The sequence below is a fragment of the Phocoena phocoena genome, chromosome 9 (genome assembly GCF_963924675.1).
Source record: "Phocoena phocoena chromosome 9, mPhoPho1.1, whole genome shotgun sequence".
Classification (NCBI taxonomy): Eukaryota; Metazoa; Chordata; class Mammalia; order Artiodactyla; family Phocoenidae; genus Phocoena; species Phocoena phocoena.
Window position 1 is genome coordinate 23,452,594 of NC_089227.1, and position 17,476 is coordinate 23,470,069.

Genomic DNA, 17,476 nt, shown 5'->3' on the forward strand with positions numbered 1-17,476 from the left:
TGTAGGGCTTCCCTGGTGGCACAGTGGTTGGGAATCCGCCTGCCAATGCAGGGGACGCGGGTTCGTGCCCTGGTGGGGGAAGATCCCACGTGCCACGGAGCGGCAGGGCCCGTGAGCCATGGCCGCTGAGCCTGCGCGTCCAGGGCCTGTGCTCCGCAACGGGAGAGGCCACAACAGTGAGAGGCCCGCGTACCGCAAAAAAAAAAATAAGTAAAAAATAATTTAAAAATAAAAATAGCAGTAAAAAAAAAGAATTGATTGTAAAAAGCAATGGGAATCGAATCCCATGAGGTAATTAAAATCAGAGGTGAACTTTCAGCTGCTAAGAAGCAGAAGCAGAGTATAATGTTTACAAAGCCAGTGAGACAGTACTTTATAGGAAGGTAATATAATGAAGATGAAAAATGTTAAATACAAAGTTATGTAAAAGGCAGGGAATAAAAAGGAAACAGAATATTCATTTTCACAAACGTATTGCTGAGTTTTGCATGTTTATTTAATTTTGTTAACACTCTTCTAGAAGAAAAGAGCAAAACCAAACGTTGAGTTTGCTTTGTAGTGCTTTGAGTCATGGGGATGGGTAAGGAGGTCCTTTCTCAGCAGTTCATTTCTGCAAGTAGTCAAGTGTCCCAATACCACTAACTCTAATAATTTCGTAAGCATCAACTTCAGTCCTTAGACACAGAGAAAAATATACTGTGCTTCTTCTAGTAAACTACTGTTTATGGGCTTAAAAATATATTTATAAACTTTGTCCAAAACAGAGAAGTAGAGAAGTTTTAAAAGAGGAATTAGAGGGCTTCCCTGGTGGCGCAGTGGTTGAGAGTCTGCCTGCCGAGGCAGGGGACACGGGTTCGTGCCCTGGTCCGGGAAGATCCCACATGCCGCAGAGCGGCTGGGCCCGTGAGCCATGGCCGCTGAGCCTGTGCATCCGGAGCTTGTGCTCCACAATGGGAGAGGCCACAAGAGTGAGAGGCCTGCATACCGCAAAAAAAAAAAAAAAAGAGGAATTAGAGGGTTCGTTAATGACTATAATATAAATACATGTGTATCGGGCATGAAGCTAAAAGTATCTAAGAATAAAAAAGCAGTGAAACAAACTAGGAGCAAAGGTAGACTGAACAGGCCAGAGGACTCTGATGGAATCCCTGTGAAAGAGATTCTTAGTTATGGCACTAGGGAAAAGAGACTAATGAAATGGAAAGTGTTCCAAGGTGTTTTTTATCATGATTTAGATGTACCTCTTCTACCTTCTTCAGTAAGTTTAAAGAGACAGAAAATGAAAATATTGATTTACATTTGAATGTATTACAAGAAAGAGCCCTGCTAATATCAGCTATCTTATGGTCATGGCCCATGGTAATTGCTGGTGTCATTATGACACAATTTTCGATGATATTTCAGATCATTTTTAAAGCTTTTCAAGGTATTCTTTTCCTTTAATGGCTACGATGTTGGGACAGCAGTTGTCCCAACATTCTCTCAATGTCAGTATCAAGTTCATTGAGATCTTCTGTTACATTTCACTTACCACAAAAAGAGATTTTTTTTGTTAATTAAGAGATTTTTGTTAATTTTTATATTGATTGTATTTAAATAAATAAATAAATGAAATAAATAAATAAATAAATAAATGAAATGTAATAAGATCACAAGGTTAGTGCAGTTACCAGAAGAGCATGGTATTCATAGTTGAAGGATAGGTCTTACTGTTTTGAACAGACACATTCAGTGGTGGCTCATTTTGGTGACATTCATTTGTGGAGCAAATGGAGGAATAATCTCATTTTTTCTGCTTATATCCAGTGTGTGCCATGGGTCATAACCATAGGAGAGATTCAATAAACTCAACAAATGCCCTTTTTATTTTGATGTGTACATTTTCCAACCATTTGCATGAAATTCTGTTTAGTGAGAGAACTTCAATAAGTGACTTAAAAAATATTAATCAGACGTTAGGGTAGGTGAATGAATCGTTATTAAAAGTAAGAACAACATTTACCAAAATGAGTTCTAAAGGAACCTCAAGGTAAGAAAAGAGCTACTCTACTGATAGGTGGAGGATTTCAAAACACACAATCACAGTTTTAACAACGTGCGATTTTGCCATTGTTTTGTAACTTTCATTAATTTTTAAGGAGTGGGAAAATTTAGTATGAAATTGAATACCAGTGATTGTGTACAGTGTACAGACTGGTTCAATGTGGTAGCTGCTAGCACATGCCACAATTTCGCTCTTGAAATGCAGCTAGTACAAACTGAAATGTGCTGTAAGTATATAGTACACACTGAATTTTGAGATTTTTGTTAATTTTTATATTGATTGTATTTAAAATGATGGTATTTTGGATATATTGGGTTAAATAAAATATACCAGATACTTTTTTCATTTTTAAAGTGTGGCTACCGGAGAATTTTAATATTATATATACAGTTTGCATTTTATTTCTCTTAACCCTGCTGGAATCGAGATTTCTAGATTTGTCTAGGACACACATTACACCTAATCCCTTGCCACTGGCTTGGTTTTTAAACAGATGCAGCATCATTTCCACCTTTCATCGAGAAGACCCAGGTATTGCAATTCTTCTCCTCTGACATTTGCAGGTAAGACAAAGACATTGATGTATTTCTCGAAGTCACAGTTCTTTACCTAAGAGATAAAACACAGACCAAGAAGCTCATACTTAATAATCATGTTATTTGAGAAAAATAAAGTACATTTAGGGAAGTTTTTTCTTGATGTATTAAGAAGAAATATAATATGGAATTCATAATGTGTTCATAAGTCTTTAAAAAATTGAAAGATGTAGGAGGATATTTTGCATAATGCAAATCATTTTCTTCTTTGTTATTTCTAAGCGAGAACTATATTTTCATTCTTTTACTAAACTAGTAGTATGTGTAGTAACAGTCAAGTCTAGAAAGGCATGTTCAGTCTTTGTAAAGATGTCCAAAGAGGATGATACCACAGTCACAGGGCTATGTTAATGTGCTCTACAGACAGTATAGCATCTTTTCAAATTGATGGTGCCTAGCAGCTATTACAAAAGCATTGGCGCACACACACACCGATATCCTTGAATCCTAGCCCTGTTTCTAAACGCTTGTGGTGTGGGTAAGCATTTAATATCTCTGAATTTTTCCTTATCTGTAAAACTGAAAAGAGCAGCATTTCTTCAACTAGAATTAACAGGGGATTAGAAAACATGTATTGAGTCCCAGTATGTTGCCGGGGTTATGGTGGACACTTGGTAAATGCAGGAGTGTTGGAGACATATATCAAAACCCATATGCACGCACCCCAGCATGTGAGCAGCCTTTCGCTCCAGGATTAAGTTGTAGAAGATTGAAATTTTATTTTTCTTTAAATTGGGCACAAATAGAGGACTTGAGGGAGTCATATAAATATTTAATCTATAAAGGAAACTCTGAGAAATGTCCTCAGTATAAATGAAGATCTTTATCTGTGTTTAGGTCAATCTATGCTGTGTTTGGAGCCGAAATTAATCTGAAAGGAATCCCTGTATATAGATTTATTCTTCCATCCTTGGCTTTCGCATCTCCACTTCGAAATCCAGACAATCACTGTTTCTGCACAGAAAAAATTATCTCCAAAAATTGTACTTCATATGGTGTGCTAGATATTGGCAAATGCAAAGACGGTGAGTAAAAGTTCTCGATGGCACAATCCATGCCATAATTTGTAGTTTTCTTTAAACTTCACCCAGGAATCCTTTCCACCAAAAATTTAAAGTGTGAAAGCAATAAGGGCAGAAAGTAAAGGTGGCGGTAGGATATTTTTGTTTTGATTTTTGTACCGCTGTCAATCAAGGTCCCAGTCGTTTCAGTGTTGCAAAACTTAGTTATTATTAGGTAAAGCCCTACTGATATTTCCGAGTGCTACTTTGGAAAATGTCTCTTCAGGTCCTTTGCTCATTTTTTAATTGGGTTGCTTATCTCTTTGAGTTGTGTGAATTTTTTATATATTTTGGATGTTAATCACTTATGGGATATGCATTTTTCAAATATTTTTTTCCCATCCCATAGATACCCTTTTCATTTTTTGATGGCTTTCTTTGCTGTGCAGAATCCCTGTGCTCCTTATAGATTTAGGGTAAAATGAAAATAGTTCCCAGAATATTCTGAGCATCCTAACTTACCCATCTGACGTTTTTCTAACCTTTTCTACCCTAGAAAATGGTAAATTAAAATAAGTATATTTCAGGGTGTCTGAGACAAGAATTGATTCAAACATGAAATTTGGAGTCTATCTTATTTTGCTCACCTTCTTCATATTGGAATGGGTGAGAATAAAGAAAGAAAAGCCTCTTAAATAAATTCTCAGTCCATAGACATACTACTGCCTGAAACATGAAGGTATGTGGTTGTAACTTTGTGTTCAACAGCTAAGCATTACATATTGAAAATAAACACCTAAGGGATAAACGACAGACATCAACTGAATGGTTAGTAGGATGATGCAGAAGCTTATATTTTATTTCTGATCAAAAAGCAATCAGATATAATAATTTTCCCTCACCCTCATCTCCCAGTTAGTATTCAAAGCCAACTTTATGCATTTCTCTTTCTAACTTAAAAAGCTTTATTTTCAAGGAAGTCTTTCCTAAGTGGTGTATGAAATGAGGAAAACAATTTATCCCAATTGTCTCTTAAACCTTGTTTTCAGGAAAACCTGTGTATATTTCACTTCCTCATTTTCTATATGCAAGTCCTGAAATTTCACAACCTATTGAAGGCTTAAGTCCAAATGAAGAAGAACACAGCACGTACTTAGATGTTGAACCTGTAAGCAAATACATTATTTATCTCATTTGTTTTTTAAAATAATTCTCTCCTTTTGTCAATCACATTTATTGATATTTATTGTATCACAATCTTGATAAATTACTTTTATTTCAATGAAAATTACGTTGATTTCTTCCTATTGTTGCTTATGAAATGTCAAGGTAATTCAATTTTAGTTTTTCAGCAAAGGTCAGGAATAACAATGATGGAAATGATTCTAATCAGTTTAAAACAATTTGGTATAAGGTACTCTTTTATGCTTCTTTTATACTTATCTGCAAGTATTGCTTACATGAAGGGACACTGTAGACTATGAGGGATTAAAAAAGTTTTATGGGTATATGTGCATTTGAGGCAAGATCTATGATATACTTAGTGTAAAAAAATCTACTAAGTTTCCTATAGTGTAACAGTTTTAACTTTTATTTTAATATTCCCTTGTCAACAGTTAAATGAAATGCCAGGATTTTAGTAGTCATGTTTCAGTTTAAATAATGACGGAAGTAGCATTATAATTATACGGATGATACATGGATTCTGACTGAATATATATTTGACAGTATATAGTTCAGGATTTAAACTGACTACATGAGTTCTACGTTTCACTACTGTTGTTGTTGTTGATTCCCCAAAACCAGTTCAGATAAAAATCAAAAATCTAACTAAAACCTTGACAGTAGTTTGGGCAAAAAATTGTGCGTGCGTGCACATATATATGCATGTGTGTATACACCCAGGCATATACACATAAAATGTAATTATGGACAGTTTTGTATGTAATATTTAATAAGTCCAATTAATTATTTAATAAATTTCACAAGTTTTAAGTACAACTGTTTCACCTTAGGTTCTACATAACAGTAAAAATAAGTTTTGGATATTATAAAAGAATGTTTTTAAAATAAGTTGGTAATTTTTTAGTTTGTTCTCTTTTTAGATAACTGGATTTACCTTACGATTTGCAAAACGGCTGCAGATCAACATACTGGTCAAGCCAGCAAGAAAAATTGAGTGAGTCCCTTGGAAAAAGTTTCATTATGATTTTTACTACCTCCTTGTACGAATGTGGGTATATCTATGACAGGAAGTGGAAATAATAAAACTTTCACCTTCTATTTGGCTTTATGTCATTAAATGATTACTAAATGCTTATAACTTTCACTTGTAATTTAGAATTATATCTAGTGTGTATTGTAATGGTATTTACACATATTTTGGAATGAGTATTTGTGGCACTGCTCATTTTGCTAGCTGTCCAAATATTTTCAAGAGAATAGTTTCTAGCATTCATATTTTAGTTTCCTGGGTATAATTTTTTGAAAGGACAAAACATATGCTTAGGAAAAGTCAGTCTAATTAGAAATGTGTATTAGAAAGATTTATAAGAGTGAAAGATGTCTGAGAAACAGCCATATTAAAATTTAAATGATTCACTACAGGGAACAAACATCAAGGTACTTAACCAAGTTTCAAGAGCAGCTAATTTCTGAAAATTTATTTTCACTAATAATTATTAACATTTCTGTCATATATAGGTAGTATATTATTATATATATTCATAATTATTTTCAATGTTTATTACAGAGCGTTAAAGGGTCTGAAGCAGAACTATTTTGTGCCTATTCTTTGGCTTAATGAGGTTAGTATTTTTATTTCTTAGTCACTAAAAACAGTAAACTTCTTGGTAGATAGAAAAAGCTTTTGATGTTTGAAAACTGAATACACATATATAGTATTGAACTTGTGTTTCCATTGCATATATGGGAGATTTATATATTATTAATTATATAATAATTATTTTGAGAGTACCAAATCACACAGAAGTATCACGCTTATGTTGGATTTCAGTGTTCTTATTTTCATAATGTTTATTAAACAATTTTTCCTGTCATAATGAGTATGTTAGGAAAGAGTCATGCAAACGTGTAACTCCAAATAACTCCATGTGAATGTTGTAGTGCTAATAAAAGGCAACCAAACTTATAAAAACCAGGTTAGAGTAGATGTAGGCAGTCTATCTAGTGCCTGACAAGAAATTTTTAGTACAAATCAGGGAACTGATTAGCCACGGGATTAGGAAATGAACTAACTGTATAAGCCTTTAGAGGAAGAAAACTGTTGACCCTTGGCATTTTCCTCTGCCACTAGGAAACAACCTTCAGAAAACTGGAGAATATTCCAGTAAGACCATTGTATTTATCAATGAAATCAGTATATTGAAGAATGCTAGCTGACATGTTTCAAGGGAGGAAGATTATATTTCTCTCTGTAAATATTCTACCTTGGCATTTATTGCCTTCTTTGACATGCATGCAAAGGGAATTCCATTGGCTTGTCTTACAGATAAAGATGACTAACATCTATGCGGTGTTTCAAAAAAAGAGTGATACACTTAAGTGGAGAGTTGAGTATTTTGTTCCCAAATCTAACCAAATAACGTTATTTATTAACTTGATTACAGACTGGTACCATTGGTGATGAGAAGGCAGAAATGTTCAGAAGTCAAGTGACTGGAAAAATAAACCTCCTTGGCCTGGTAGAAATTACCTTACTCAGTGTTGGTGTGGTGATGTTTATTGTTTTTATGATTTCATACTGTGCATGCCGATCAAAGAGAGTAAATTAAGTAAGTATATAACAAAAATTATATACGGCTTTAATAACATTAGTTTATATATTACTTGTTTTCATTTTATCAAAAAGAGGTTATAAACTAGGCTGCAAATATTTCTGGATATGTCTAGTCATCTAGCATTTTTAACACATCCTTGAAGTTTTGAGTTGCTTAATGTAAATTATAAACAAAGCCTGAATGAGTAATAAGGCCTATTAACATTAAGCAGATCACGACATTTCATCTTTATTCTGGGAGGACTGGGCTAAATTATGAAATTGTCACCTTTGAAAAGTTAGAATGTTGCACAAAAGCTATACATGTACTAAATTTTATTTCTTGATTATTTCTAGCTAATTATTTTTAAAAATCACAGATAATTAATTTAATAGATCTCTGACTAGGAAAGGGTATGTGAAACTGAAAATGGTAGATATTAGGGGAGACTGAAATTTACAAAGGAAAAGAAAATGAAAAGGAAAATTTAGATTAGATAAGCTAAAAATTAATGAGAATTAAAAACTCAATAAATGATATAGATAAGATAAAAATATGCTGTGGTAAAATGAAGATAGCTTATTAAAACAGAGTTGCTGCATATAGACATGCTGTCCAAAATCATGATGTGGAAGCCCTGATTACAATTCAGGAGCTAGAACTGAAGACAACAGTACAAGAAAATAGAGACAAAAATAGTTCAACATAGTAAAACCAAATTACTCAGAGTTTACAGGAAAAATCAGGTAAATGTGGACAGACAGGAGTTTTAGCAAAACTGAAGAGATGGTTCAGGCCTCTGTGTTTTAGACATTAGTGCCTGTGCCCCCCTTGTACATAGAGGAATGAATGTCTGACCCTGTCTTTCCTAAATGGAAGCCTTTCTTTAATGATCATATGTGACATTGGTACGGCCTGAGGGGGCGGGGGGTGATTTTCCACTTACCCATAGCTTCCATCCACCCTTCCTTTCCGGGAACATCAAAAACAAAAAGTGGAATCTAAATAAAAGCAATATACGTGCTATGAAAAATTACAATTTCAAAACAAGTCTTCTTACTCTACTTTCAGTCAGGTTGTTGACCGTAAGCTGTCATATATAGAAATTCTGGAGCTGCCACTGATAATTATTGACCTTCTTAATGTGCCAAAATCATGCTAAATATTTTACATGAATTATCACAACTAATCCCTAATAAAATTTTATGAGTTTCCAATAGCCATGGATCCATCATCATCTTTCTATCTTTTGGAGACGTTCCAGAAAATTGTAAATTTTAACTGCAAAATTATCCATTTTCTAAATGTGAATCAGTCAAATAGAAGATTAAAAAATGAAGTGGCATTTTGGGACCAATATTTTTTTTGTGTGAGATTGAGAGGAAGGCAACTCCATCTTTTGTTCTGATGTTTTCAGCCTATATTTATTCCCTGAAAAGACTGAACAATTCTGCCTACAATCATTTTGGACAGAATGTATTCAAAATGCTGACTTAATACATTCACATTATAATAAATAAAGGAAATACGGCATCACCATTAAGTCCTGTCATCAGTCCAGTAACAAATGAGTTATGATTAAACAAAGTACTTCTTCATATGACCATTTATATAATAGATAGAAGAGATCATTCACTGAAAAGCCAATTTACAACAAAACCTTGTTGTAGTGGGAGAATATGCTTTTCAAAATGAAGTATATAGTAGTTGTAAAAATTTTCTGATACTATTCTCTATTATTAAAATTATATGATCTATTTCATCAGTGCTTAATGAGCCCTGAATGTCCAATATCTTGGGTCTCTATGTGGCTAAATTAAGGTGAAAGACTGAAAACTTTCTAGAGTGTCTTTATCAACGAGTATATTGACTTGGCTTAAACTTTGACTGTTACAAGGAAAAGTTACTGCTCTTTACGCAATGATATGTCTGTTTTCTTTTCTATACAAATAGAGAAGAACACTGTTCTCTGTAGATTACCTGATTTACTAGGTTTAGAAGAATCACAGGTATAGATTTCCTTAAACAAGCTTCAGTTTCGAATATTATAATAATTATGCCTCTGGGAAGATTTATAAACAATTGAAAAATAAGGAGATGGATGTACAAGAGGGAGTAAAGCAAAGATGGTGGAGCTAAGGTGTGCTTTTACTCAATGAATCACAAAGAGAGTAAGCCAATAGTCCTTTCGAAAGTAGCAGTATATACACCGCTAAATGGAGGATGGTCTGAAGGGACAGGAAAGAGTGGAAACGCTCATCCAGAGCAGATTTAACGAGCTACCCCTCCTTATCTGGCCATGCGCAGCTCTTGAGAGCCGGGAAGCAGCCTTCCATGTATCCTGGAATGGGAAAATAATTGCCTTATCCATGAAGTTCATCAGAGAATTTTTCTCTGCAGCTTGAGAAATTGGGCTAATTACTAGAAAACATGGCATCCTCAGTATTTAGAATTTGAATATTACCTGCTTTATTTTTCCACGACTTTCTGATAAGTACTTACCTTTCTTCTGCTTTCCAGGAAGCAAATGAGTTGACATTTATGCACCAGCTACATGAGGACCTTTCTTAATATCGACCTACAAAATGAAGATTTAATATGCTTTATGTTTGCAAAACACACCTTATCTTACAGTTGAAGAACTGGCGGCACTTTTGTTCTCTGCACTGAGCAGCAGCACGTTTCTAAAGGATTATTAAGATGTCATTAAAATCCACACTTTGAACAAAAAGCAGTAACTTTTAAAATTCAACATGTTCACAATGGAATGGATTTCAGTTTCTACAGATGTGGCTTCAGCATGATCCAGTTATTTTTACTTGGTACTGATTCGCTGATTGGTTCCCTTTTGCTAAATTCAGAAAAGGGGTGGATGTTCTAAACAAATCCTGGACCCTGAACTCTTGTCGTCCTCATCAAAGGGAGAAACATCACTACCCTCATCAGTGTCCCTGCAATACACAGACCCCAGGACTGTCAGGACATTGCATTTCATGAGCATGAGCCATTTTGAAAGACGTTTAAAAATGGAAACTAAATGACTGGCCTATGAACCATTTATTATACATTACTTAAGTTTCTTTCTCTATGGAATCCTTTGTACAGCATCAGTAGGCACTATAACCATGCTGTTTATAACAATATGGGCGTATATTTTTGTCAATGATCATACAAATAGACATTTTTGGGACTGTCATTTTCCATGTTCTGCAGTTCTTTTGGAAATCTGAGTAGATTTTGATCTTTTCACTCAGTTGTATACAACTTATGCTTGGCAACTTCAGAATGCTGTGCTAGTATTAAGAGATGTAAATGATAATACAGAAATTATTGTGTGGGAGATGACAAAGAGTAGAATGTCCATTCGTAGTTATTTGTTGTGGTATTTCTTGCTTTTATAGTCACCACAGAAAGACTGGTTTCAAACATTAAAAGATGTTCTTCCTTAAATTCCTGTGCTTTGCCTGGTTCCTGTTGTGTCACAAAATATTTACTCTAGTTTTCTGACTTATGCATTCTATCTGAATCTTTAATTCTTTATGCATCTACATTTCCTTCTGAAACATTTCTAAATTCAACCTTGACTACTTTTTCCTTAGGTAATTTTTTGAGCTAGTTGGTGGAAAAGGAAATAAAAAGATACTTGGTCATGCTTTAGAGTTGTAGTACTTAAAGTCTAGACTATGAAGGATCTTTCCTTTTTATTAGAAGATAGATATATTGTTACGTAACCCCTTTCGTCAGCAGGGGTTCACTTATGGCAGAGAGCACTAGGCCCCCTAAAAAGGCTCCCCATAGAAAGGAAAGGTGGACCACATTCTGTTTGTGTTTTATACACAGAGGTTTCTAGGATAAATTATTAGTAACTGGTTTGTTGAGATACTAAAATCAAGAATAATTAATCTCCTCATGTTAGCTGCCAGGGTAAATACTGAAAACCCCAAACCAAGATACCACCAGTTCAGAAGGATCTTTTGAAAATCTGAAGCTACTCAAAACATACTGATGTAATAATGTCCTCTCATTTATTGGCAACAGAAAAAAGTATCCCCCTAAGATATAGACAGATGAGATCCTAAACATCCTCTTCTGATACTTGAGTCTACTTTTGCTGCATTAGGATATTTGTGGACATGTTGATCAAGGAGGAATATAAAGGATACTTCTTTAAATCTTAAACTAAGTAGGGCTGAACGATGTAAAGTAGAAACTGTTCAAAAGAATTGGTTGAGAAATTACATATCCACCTCATGGTAGAATTGCATAACCAATCAGTGACTCAGATTTTAACGCTTCATACAGGAATGCACCTCCATAGTATTTGGGTATCAGTAAAAAGGTTTTGACTTATATGTCTTTAGTACCGTTCAACTAAATACATGTATATTCTAATCATTATCATTCCTCACCGTATTTTCCCTGAATTCTATAAATTATGCAGAGGAAAAAAGTCCATACACAGAGATAAGTGAAACACATTAAAAATGCCCATTAGAAAGTATAATACTTGCTTTAAAAAAATGGGAGATAGATTTATTTATGTGAAAAATGGGTTTGGATATGTGTGTGCGTGCCCACGTGCACATGCTGAGGTGGAAGTGGAGCACTTTCTGGGAATGCATTAAACGTTGACCTGCTGATTGCCACAGAGAAAGTGTAATTGTACACAAGGATGAATTTGCTTTGTTTTGTAGAAAAACTACCCCATATTTTAGAGAGGCATATTTTCATTCAAAATTGTTTAATCACCACAAAACTATCGGTGTTCAAAACTTAGGTTTGAAAATGTATAGCATCTACAAACGGGTTAACATAAATTAGAGAGTCTACAGCATCTTAAAATGGGTTGAGGCTTATTGTTGCTGACAAGTACATGAAGAAAGAAAACAATCTATAAAGCTTTTAGTTCTCAGAAAGAGGTAAAGGGGGTATCATTTCAGGAAAAAAAAAACCTAGCTATACATTAGATTTTTACATATGCAATAATCTGTCAATCTTAACCCATTATCAATGTCTGAGCTACACAATAATTATCTTTGGAGCTGGAATTTGTTGCAGGTGTGTTCCACCTCTTACTTCAGTGTTTCTGGTTGAAGTTCTATGTATTAGAGAACGGTGGCTGCTCTCTCTTCATCTGCCCTTTCTGGCCCATCTACAACTCCACTTAAAGAATCACTGGACTTCAGACTATACTACAAAGCTACAGTAATCAAGACAATATGGTACTGGCACAAAAACAGAAATATAGATCAATGAAACAGGACAGAAAGCCCAGAGATAAACCCGTGTACATATGGTCACCTTATTTTTGATAAAGGAGGCAAGAATACACAATGGAGAAAAGACAGCCTCTTCAATAAGTGGTGCTGGGAAAACTGGACAGCTACATGTAAAAGAATGAAATTAGAACACTCCCTAACACCACACACAAAAATAAACTCAAAATGGATTGAAAACCTAAATATAAGGCCAGACACTATAAAGCGCTTAGAGGAAAACATAGGCAGAACACTCTATGACATAAATCACAGCAAGATCCTTTTTCACCCACCTCCTAGAGAAATGGAAATAAAAACAAAAATAAACAAATGGGACCTAATGAAACTTAAAAGCTTTTGCACAGCAAAAGAAACCCTAAACAAGACCAAAAGACAACCCTCAGAATGGGAGAAAATATTTGCAAATGAAGCAACTGACAAAGGACTAATCTCCAAAATGTACAAACAGCTCATGCAGCTCAATATCAAATAAACGAACAACCCAATCCCAAAATGGGCAGAAGACCTAAACAGACATTTCTCCAAAGAAGATATAGAGATTGCCAACAAACACATGAAAGGATGCTCAGCATCACTAATCATTAGAGAAATGCAAATCAAAACTACAATGAGGTATCACCTCACACCAGTCAGAATGGCCATTATCAAAAAAATCTAGAACCAACAAATGCTGGAGAGGGTGTGGAGAAAAAGGAACACTCTTGCACTGTTGGTGGGAATGTAAATTGATACAGCCACTATGGAGAACAGTATGGAGGTTCCTTAAAAAACTACAAATAGTACTACCATATGACCCAGCAATCCCACTCCTGGGCATATACCCTGAGAAAACCATAATTCATAAAGAGTCATGTACCAAAATGTTCATTGCAGCACTATTTACAATAGCCAGGACATGGAAGTAACCTAAGTGTCCATCAACAGATGAATGGATAAAGAAGATGTGACACATATATACAATGGAATATTACTCAGCCATAAAAAGAAATGAAATTGAGTTATTTGTAGTGAGGTGGATGGACCTAGAGTCTGTCATACAGAGTGAAGGAAGTCAGAAAGAGAAAAACAAATACTGTATGCTAACACATATATATGGAATCTAAAAAAAAAAAAGGTCAGGAATAAAGACACAGATGTAGAGAATTGTCTTGAGGACATGGGGAGGGGGAAGGGTAAGCTGGGACGAAGTAAGAGAGTGGCATGGACATATATACACTACCAAATGTAAAATAGATAGCTAGTGGGAAGCAGCCGCATAGCACAGGGAGATCAGCTCAGTGCTTTGTGACCTCCTAGAGGGGTGGGATAGGGAGGGTGGGAGGGAGAAGCAAGAGTGAGGGGATATGGGGATATATGTATACGTATAGCTGATTCACTTTGTTATAAAGCAAAAACTAACACACCACTGTCAAGTAATTATAATCCAATAAAGATGTTAAAAAAAAAAAAGAATCACTGTCCATTACCCTTTTCTGCATACACTAACAGAATTACCTATGATTGTTTTTCTGAGTTATTTGTAGCAGGCTGAGCTAATGAACTAAAAGTGAGTTAGTGTATAATATTGGTATCAAATACATACAGGCAAACTCTACTTTTTTCTTTCCTGGCTCAAAGGTAGCTGCATTTTTAAACACTGGTGAAAATAAAAACTTCCTTTATTAGAATAATGATTTGCTTTTCATTTATAATTTTTGAATGCATTTGAATCAATGTTGTTTGATATTAATACTATAATTGTATATTAGCTGTTTCTGCCTGTCATGAGTTATTGACATATTAACTCCTATTTTCTTTTCCCAACTGTTCTCAGATGCTAGTAAGCTTATACTCACACATTTCAGAAATGCTCCATTCTACACACTCATGAAGGGGAACTCTGATGTAGTTAGGACAAATATAAATGTTTTAAAGTCTTGTTTCCTTTATTATGTGAAATCTGAATCAGGTGCCTCAGCATCACCTGTGAACTTGTTAAAAATGCAGAATCTCGGGTTCTATCCTAGTACTACTGAATCAGAATCTGTAGTTTAATAGGATACCAAAGCGATTTCTATACACAAGAAAATTCGAGAAGTCCAGATTTAAGTCATATTGAAACCAGACTACCTGTGTAAAAAAGTTTTATTTGACTGGTTGCTGGTATTAGATTTATTAACAGAACAACTTAAGAGAGCAAAGCTATATAAGCATACTGAGATGAGAGGAACGTCATCTCGCTTGACAATTTGCTATAAATGTTCCACTAAGTTTTCTCATTTGCCCTGTTGAGCTTGTACATGCTATTTTCAGATGGTAATAGAGCTAATCTATTTGCCAGGGTAGAGGGTGAAGTGAAAGTAACTCTTCTCTCTGAATTTTCTGGAATGTGTTCTTTGATCACATATTTACTGCATGTGAAGTAGGAGATAGCTCAGGGCAGGTAAGGAATATTAAGACTGGAGATATTCCCCAGAATTTATCTGAGATGGAAATTATCCACTTGAATAAAGGGACTCTACAGCATCCAGGAGTTTTACATATTATATAAGTTATAAGGAATATATTAACAGCTATGGAGCTTTACTCTGGGCAAAATAATGGGTGGGATTGCTTGCTTGGAGGATGTCTAGAAAGGGGTAAGGAGCAGGGGCAAGGGGGGACAATACAAAGATGAGGGTTTATTTCCAGAGAATGAGTATCTATGAAGTTAAAGAAGAATAAATAAGGCCAGTGTGGAGGAGAGAACTGAGCTTGGAACTATCTAGGCTCAAAGAACCAAGTTGACAGCTACTGTTCTGCTCTAATCCTACCCTCAGTCTACACAGTTGAGGAATATGGTCATTATGAAAAGATGGGCCTACATGAAAGAATACGTAATCAGTAGCAGGTAGTTTTATAAACTCCACGTCCTAAGTACTAAAGAAGATAATTTAGTTATTGGAGACGTCCAAGGAACCATCCTAAAATGGAAATATGGTTCGTGAGAAAGTGTTAAATATCTTCAGCTTTTGATATAGACTGGGGAACAGAATTCTAAAAATTTTCTCTTTTCTGGAACTTGTTTGAAATATCATCACATGTTAATGTTATGTATTTCCCCATAGATATATGAATAATCATTTAAAATTAAAGGTCCTATAAGATTGTGAGAATTATCTGTATTGATAGTCAGCCACTTCCTTTTGCCCATCCCCCATTCCCTTCCCACCCCAGCCTGCCACCAGCACACATGTAGCATGTCTACAGAAGTATAAGGAGGGGTATCAATGGAGTAACCAACTGAATGGGCAGTCGAGTCACTAGGATTCAGAAACTTCTTCCACAAATAATTTCTTGTTGACATGTGTTATTTGCTGCATTATTTATGTTATTACTGAATAACATAAGCTCTGGTTCCAGCTGAAGATGGCAACATAGGAAAATCCTGAACTCACCTTCTCCCACACACACTTCAAATCTACAGCAACATAAGGAACAGTTTTCTCTGAATAAACTAAAAACTAGCTGAGCAATTCCTACACATAGAGCAAATGAGAAAAAACCCCACATCGAAGCAGGTAGGAGAGGCTGAGACACAATGTTGCCATTGGCAAGAAACATTCAGGAGGAAACTTAACCCGGAGCTTCTCCCTGAGGAGCAAAGAGTCTGAACCCCACATTGGGCACCCTAACTTTTAATATGTACACCTGAGACATGAGCCTCCAAAACATCTCGGTCTGAAAGCCAATAGATCTTGCAACCACGAGACTCACAAAGGTATAACAAACTCAGAAATGACTCAGTCAAAGGGCTCACACGCTCAGACTCACCTCCCCCAGGGCCAAGTACAGAAGCAGCAGAACCAGAGGCACCCAGACTGTATATGAAAGAGGCTCATTTGCTAACCTTAAAATCTCAGACTGAGGGACAGGCATCTCACCTGACACACACATAGGGGCATGCTGGGATACTTTCTGGAGACAGAGGGTGGTGACACCATCTTCACACTCTTCTTCTGCTTTGCTCAATCAGGCAGGTGCCACCTCCCCTGTCCCAACTTGGACACTGCGCTTATGCTCCCCTTATGCCTCACTCCAGCCAACAGATGCCAATTTCACACTCATGCTCTGCAGTGTGAAGGAGAGCAAGTATATCACAGACGGGAGTTTTACACACATTTGGTGATCCAGTTTTTACATCTGGAGGGTGCTTCCCAGGGGATACCCCTTGATCACCTGGCTCTGGAGGCCAGAGGGCCTTGTGTTCCTGAGTCTCATGGGACTCTAACAATAAGACTGACAGTTCTGGCACACTACCATGCCGAGGACACTGCACAAACAACAGACTGAAACACTCCCATTCTTTCTGTGAAGGAGCTGATTTTGCTTGACTTGGAGCTTTGACTGGAGGGGCAGGCTTCAGGATTGGCATATATCTAGAGTCCTATGGAGATACTCTCAGCGAACATAAGCTGGTGAATGCCATCTCCGTTCTTCCTCTGCCTCACTATATCTCACTGGTAACTCCCAGAAAAGAACTATTTTAACTTGTTTGGTGCCCTGATTTTTTTCAACTGCCACCCAGGGCACACCTCCAAAACACTTGGTTTTGGAGGCCAAAAGAGCATAAATCTGTGATCCCACCAGACAGTATAAATGAGCATAATTTAAAAGTTGCAGCCTAAGGTACTGCTTCCAATCAGCCTGAATAAAAGTGCTCAATGAGTTCCTCCTATTTGGGAGAATGACAGGTCTTGCACACCTGCAATTACTTTGAGCTATTAAAAATAAAATAGGCTGCTTGGACGCTCACAAA

General features: G+C 35.9%; 1 protein-coding gene across 2 annotated transcripts in view; it reads left to right on the plus strand.

The window, feature by feature from the left end:
* Positions 1 to 10,866, plus strand: part of LOC136128251 (platelet glycoprotein 4) — a 58,882-nt gene extending 48,016 nt beyond the window's left edge. For both annotated transcript variants that reach the window (XM_065884035.1, XM_065884036.1), the window contains 7 exons: positions 2,538 to 2,607; positions 3,478 to 3,665; positions 4,691 to 4,809; positions 5,747 to 5,820; positions 6,394 to 6,448; positions 7,271 to 7,435; positions 9,941 to 10,866. In XM_065884035.1, the coding sequence (XP_065740107.1) occupies positions 2,538 to 2,607; positions 3,478 to 3,665; positions 4,691 to 4,809; positions 5,747 to 5,820; positions 6,394 to 6,448; positions 7,271 to 7,435 (671 nt within the window). In that variant the 3' untranslated portion in view covers positions 9,941 to 10,866. The remainder of the gene's footprint in view (positions 1 to 2,537; positions 2,608 to 3,477; positions 3,666 to 4,690; positions 4,810 to 5,746; positions 5,821 to 6,393; positions 6,449 to 7,270; positions 7,436 to 9,940) is intronic.
* The last annotated feature ends 6,610 nt before the right edge of the window (positions 10,867 to 17,476 follow it).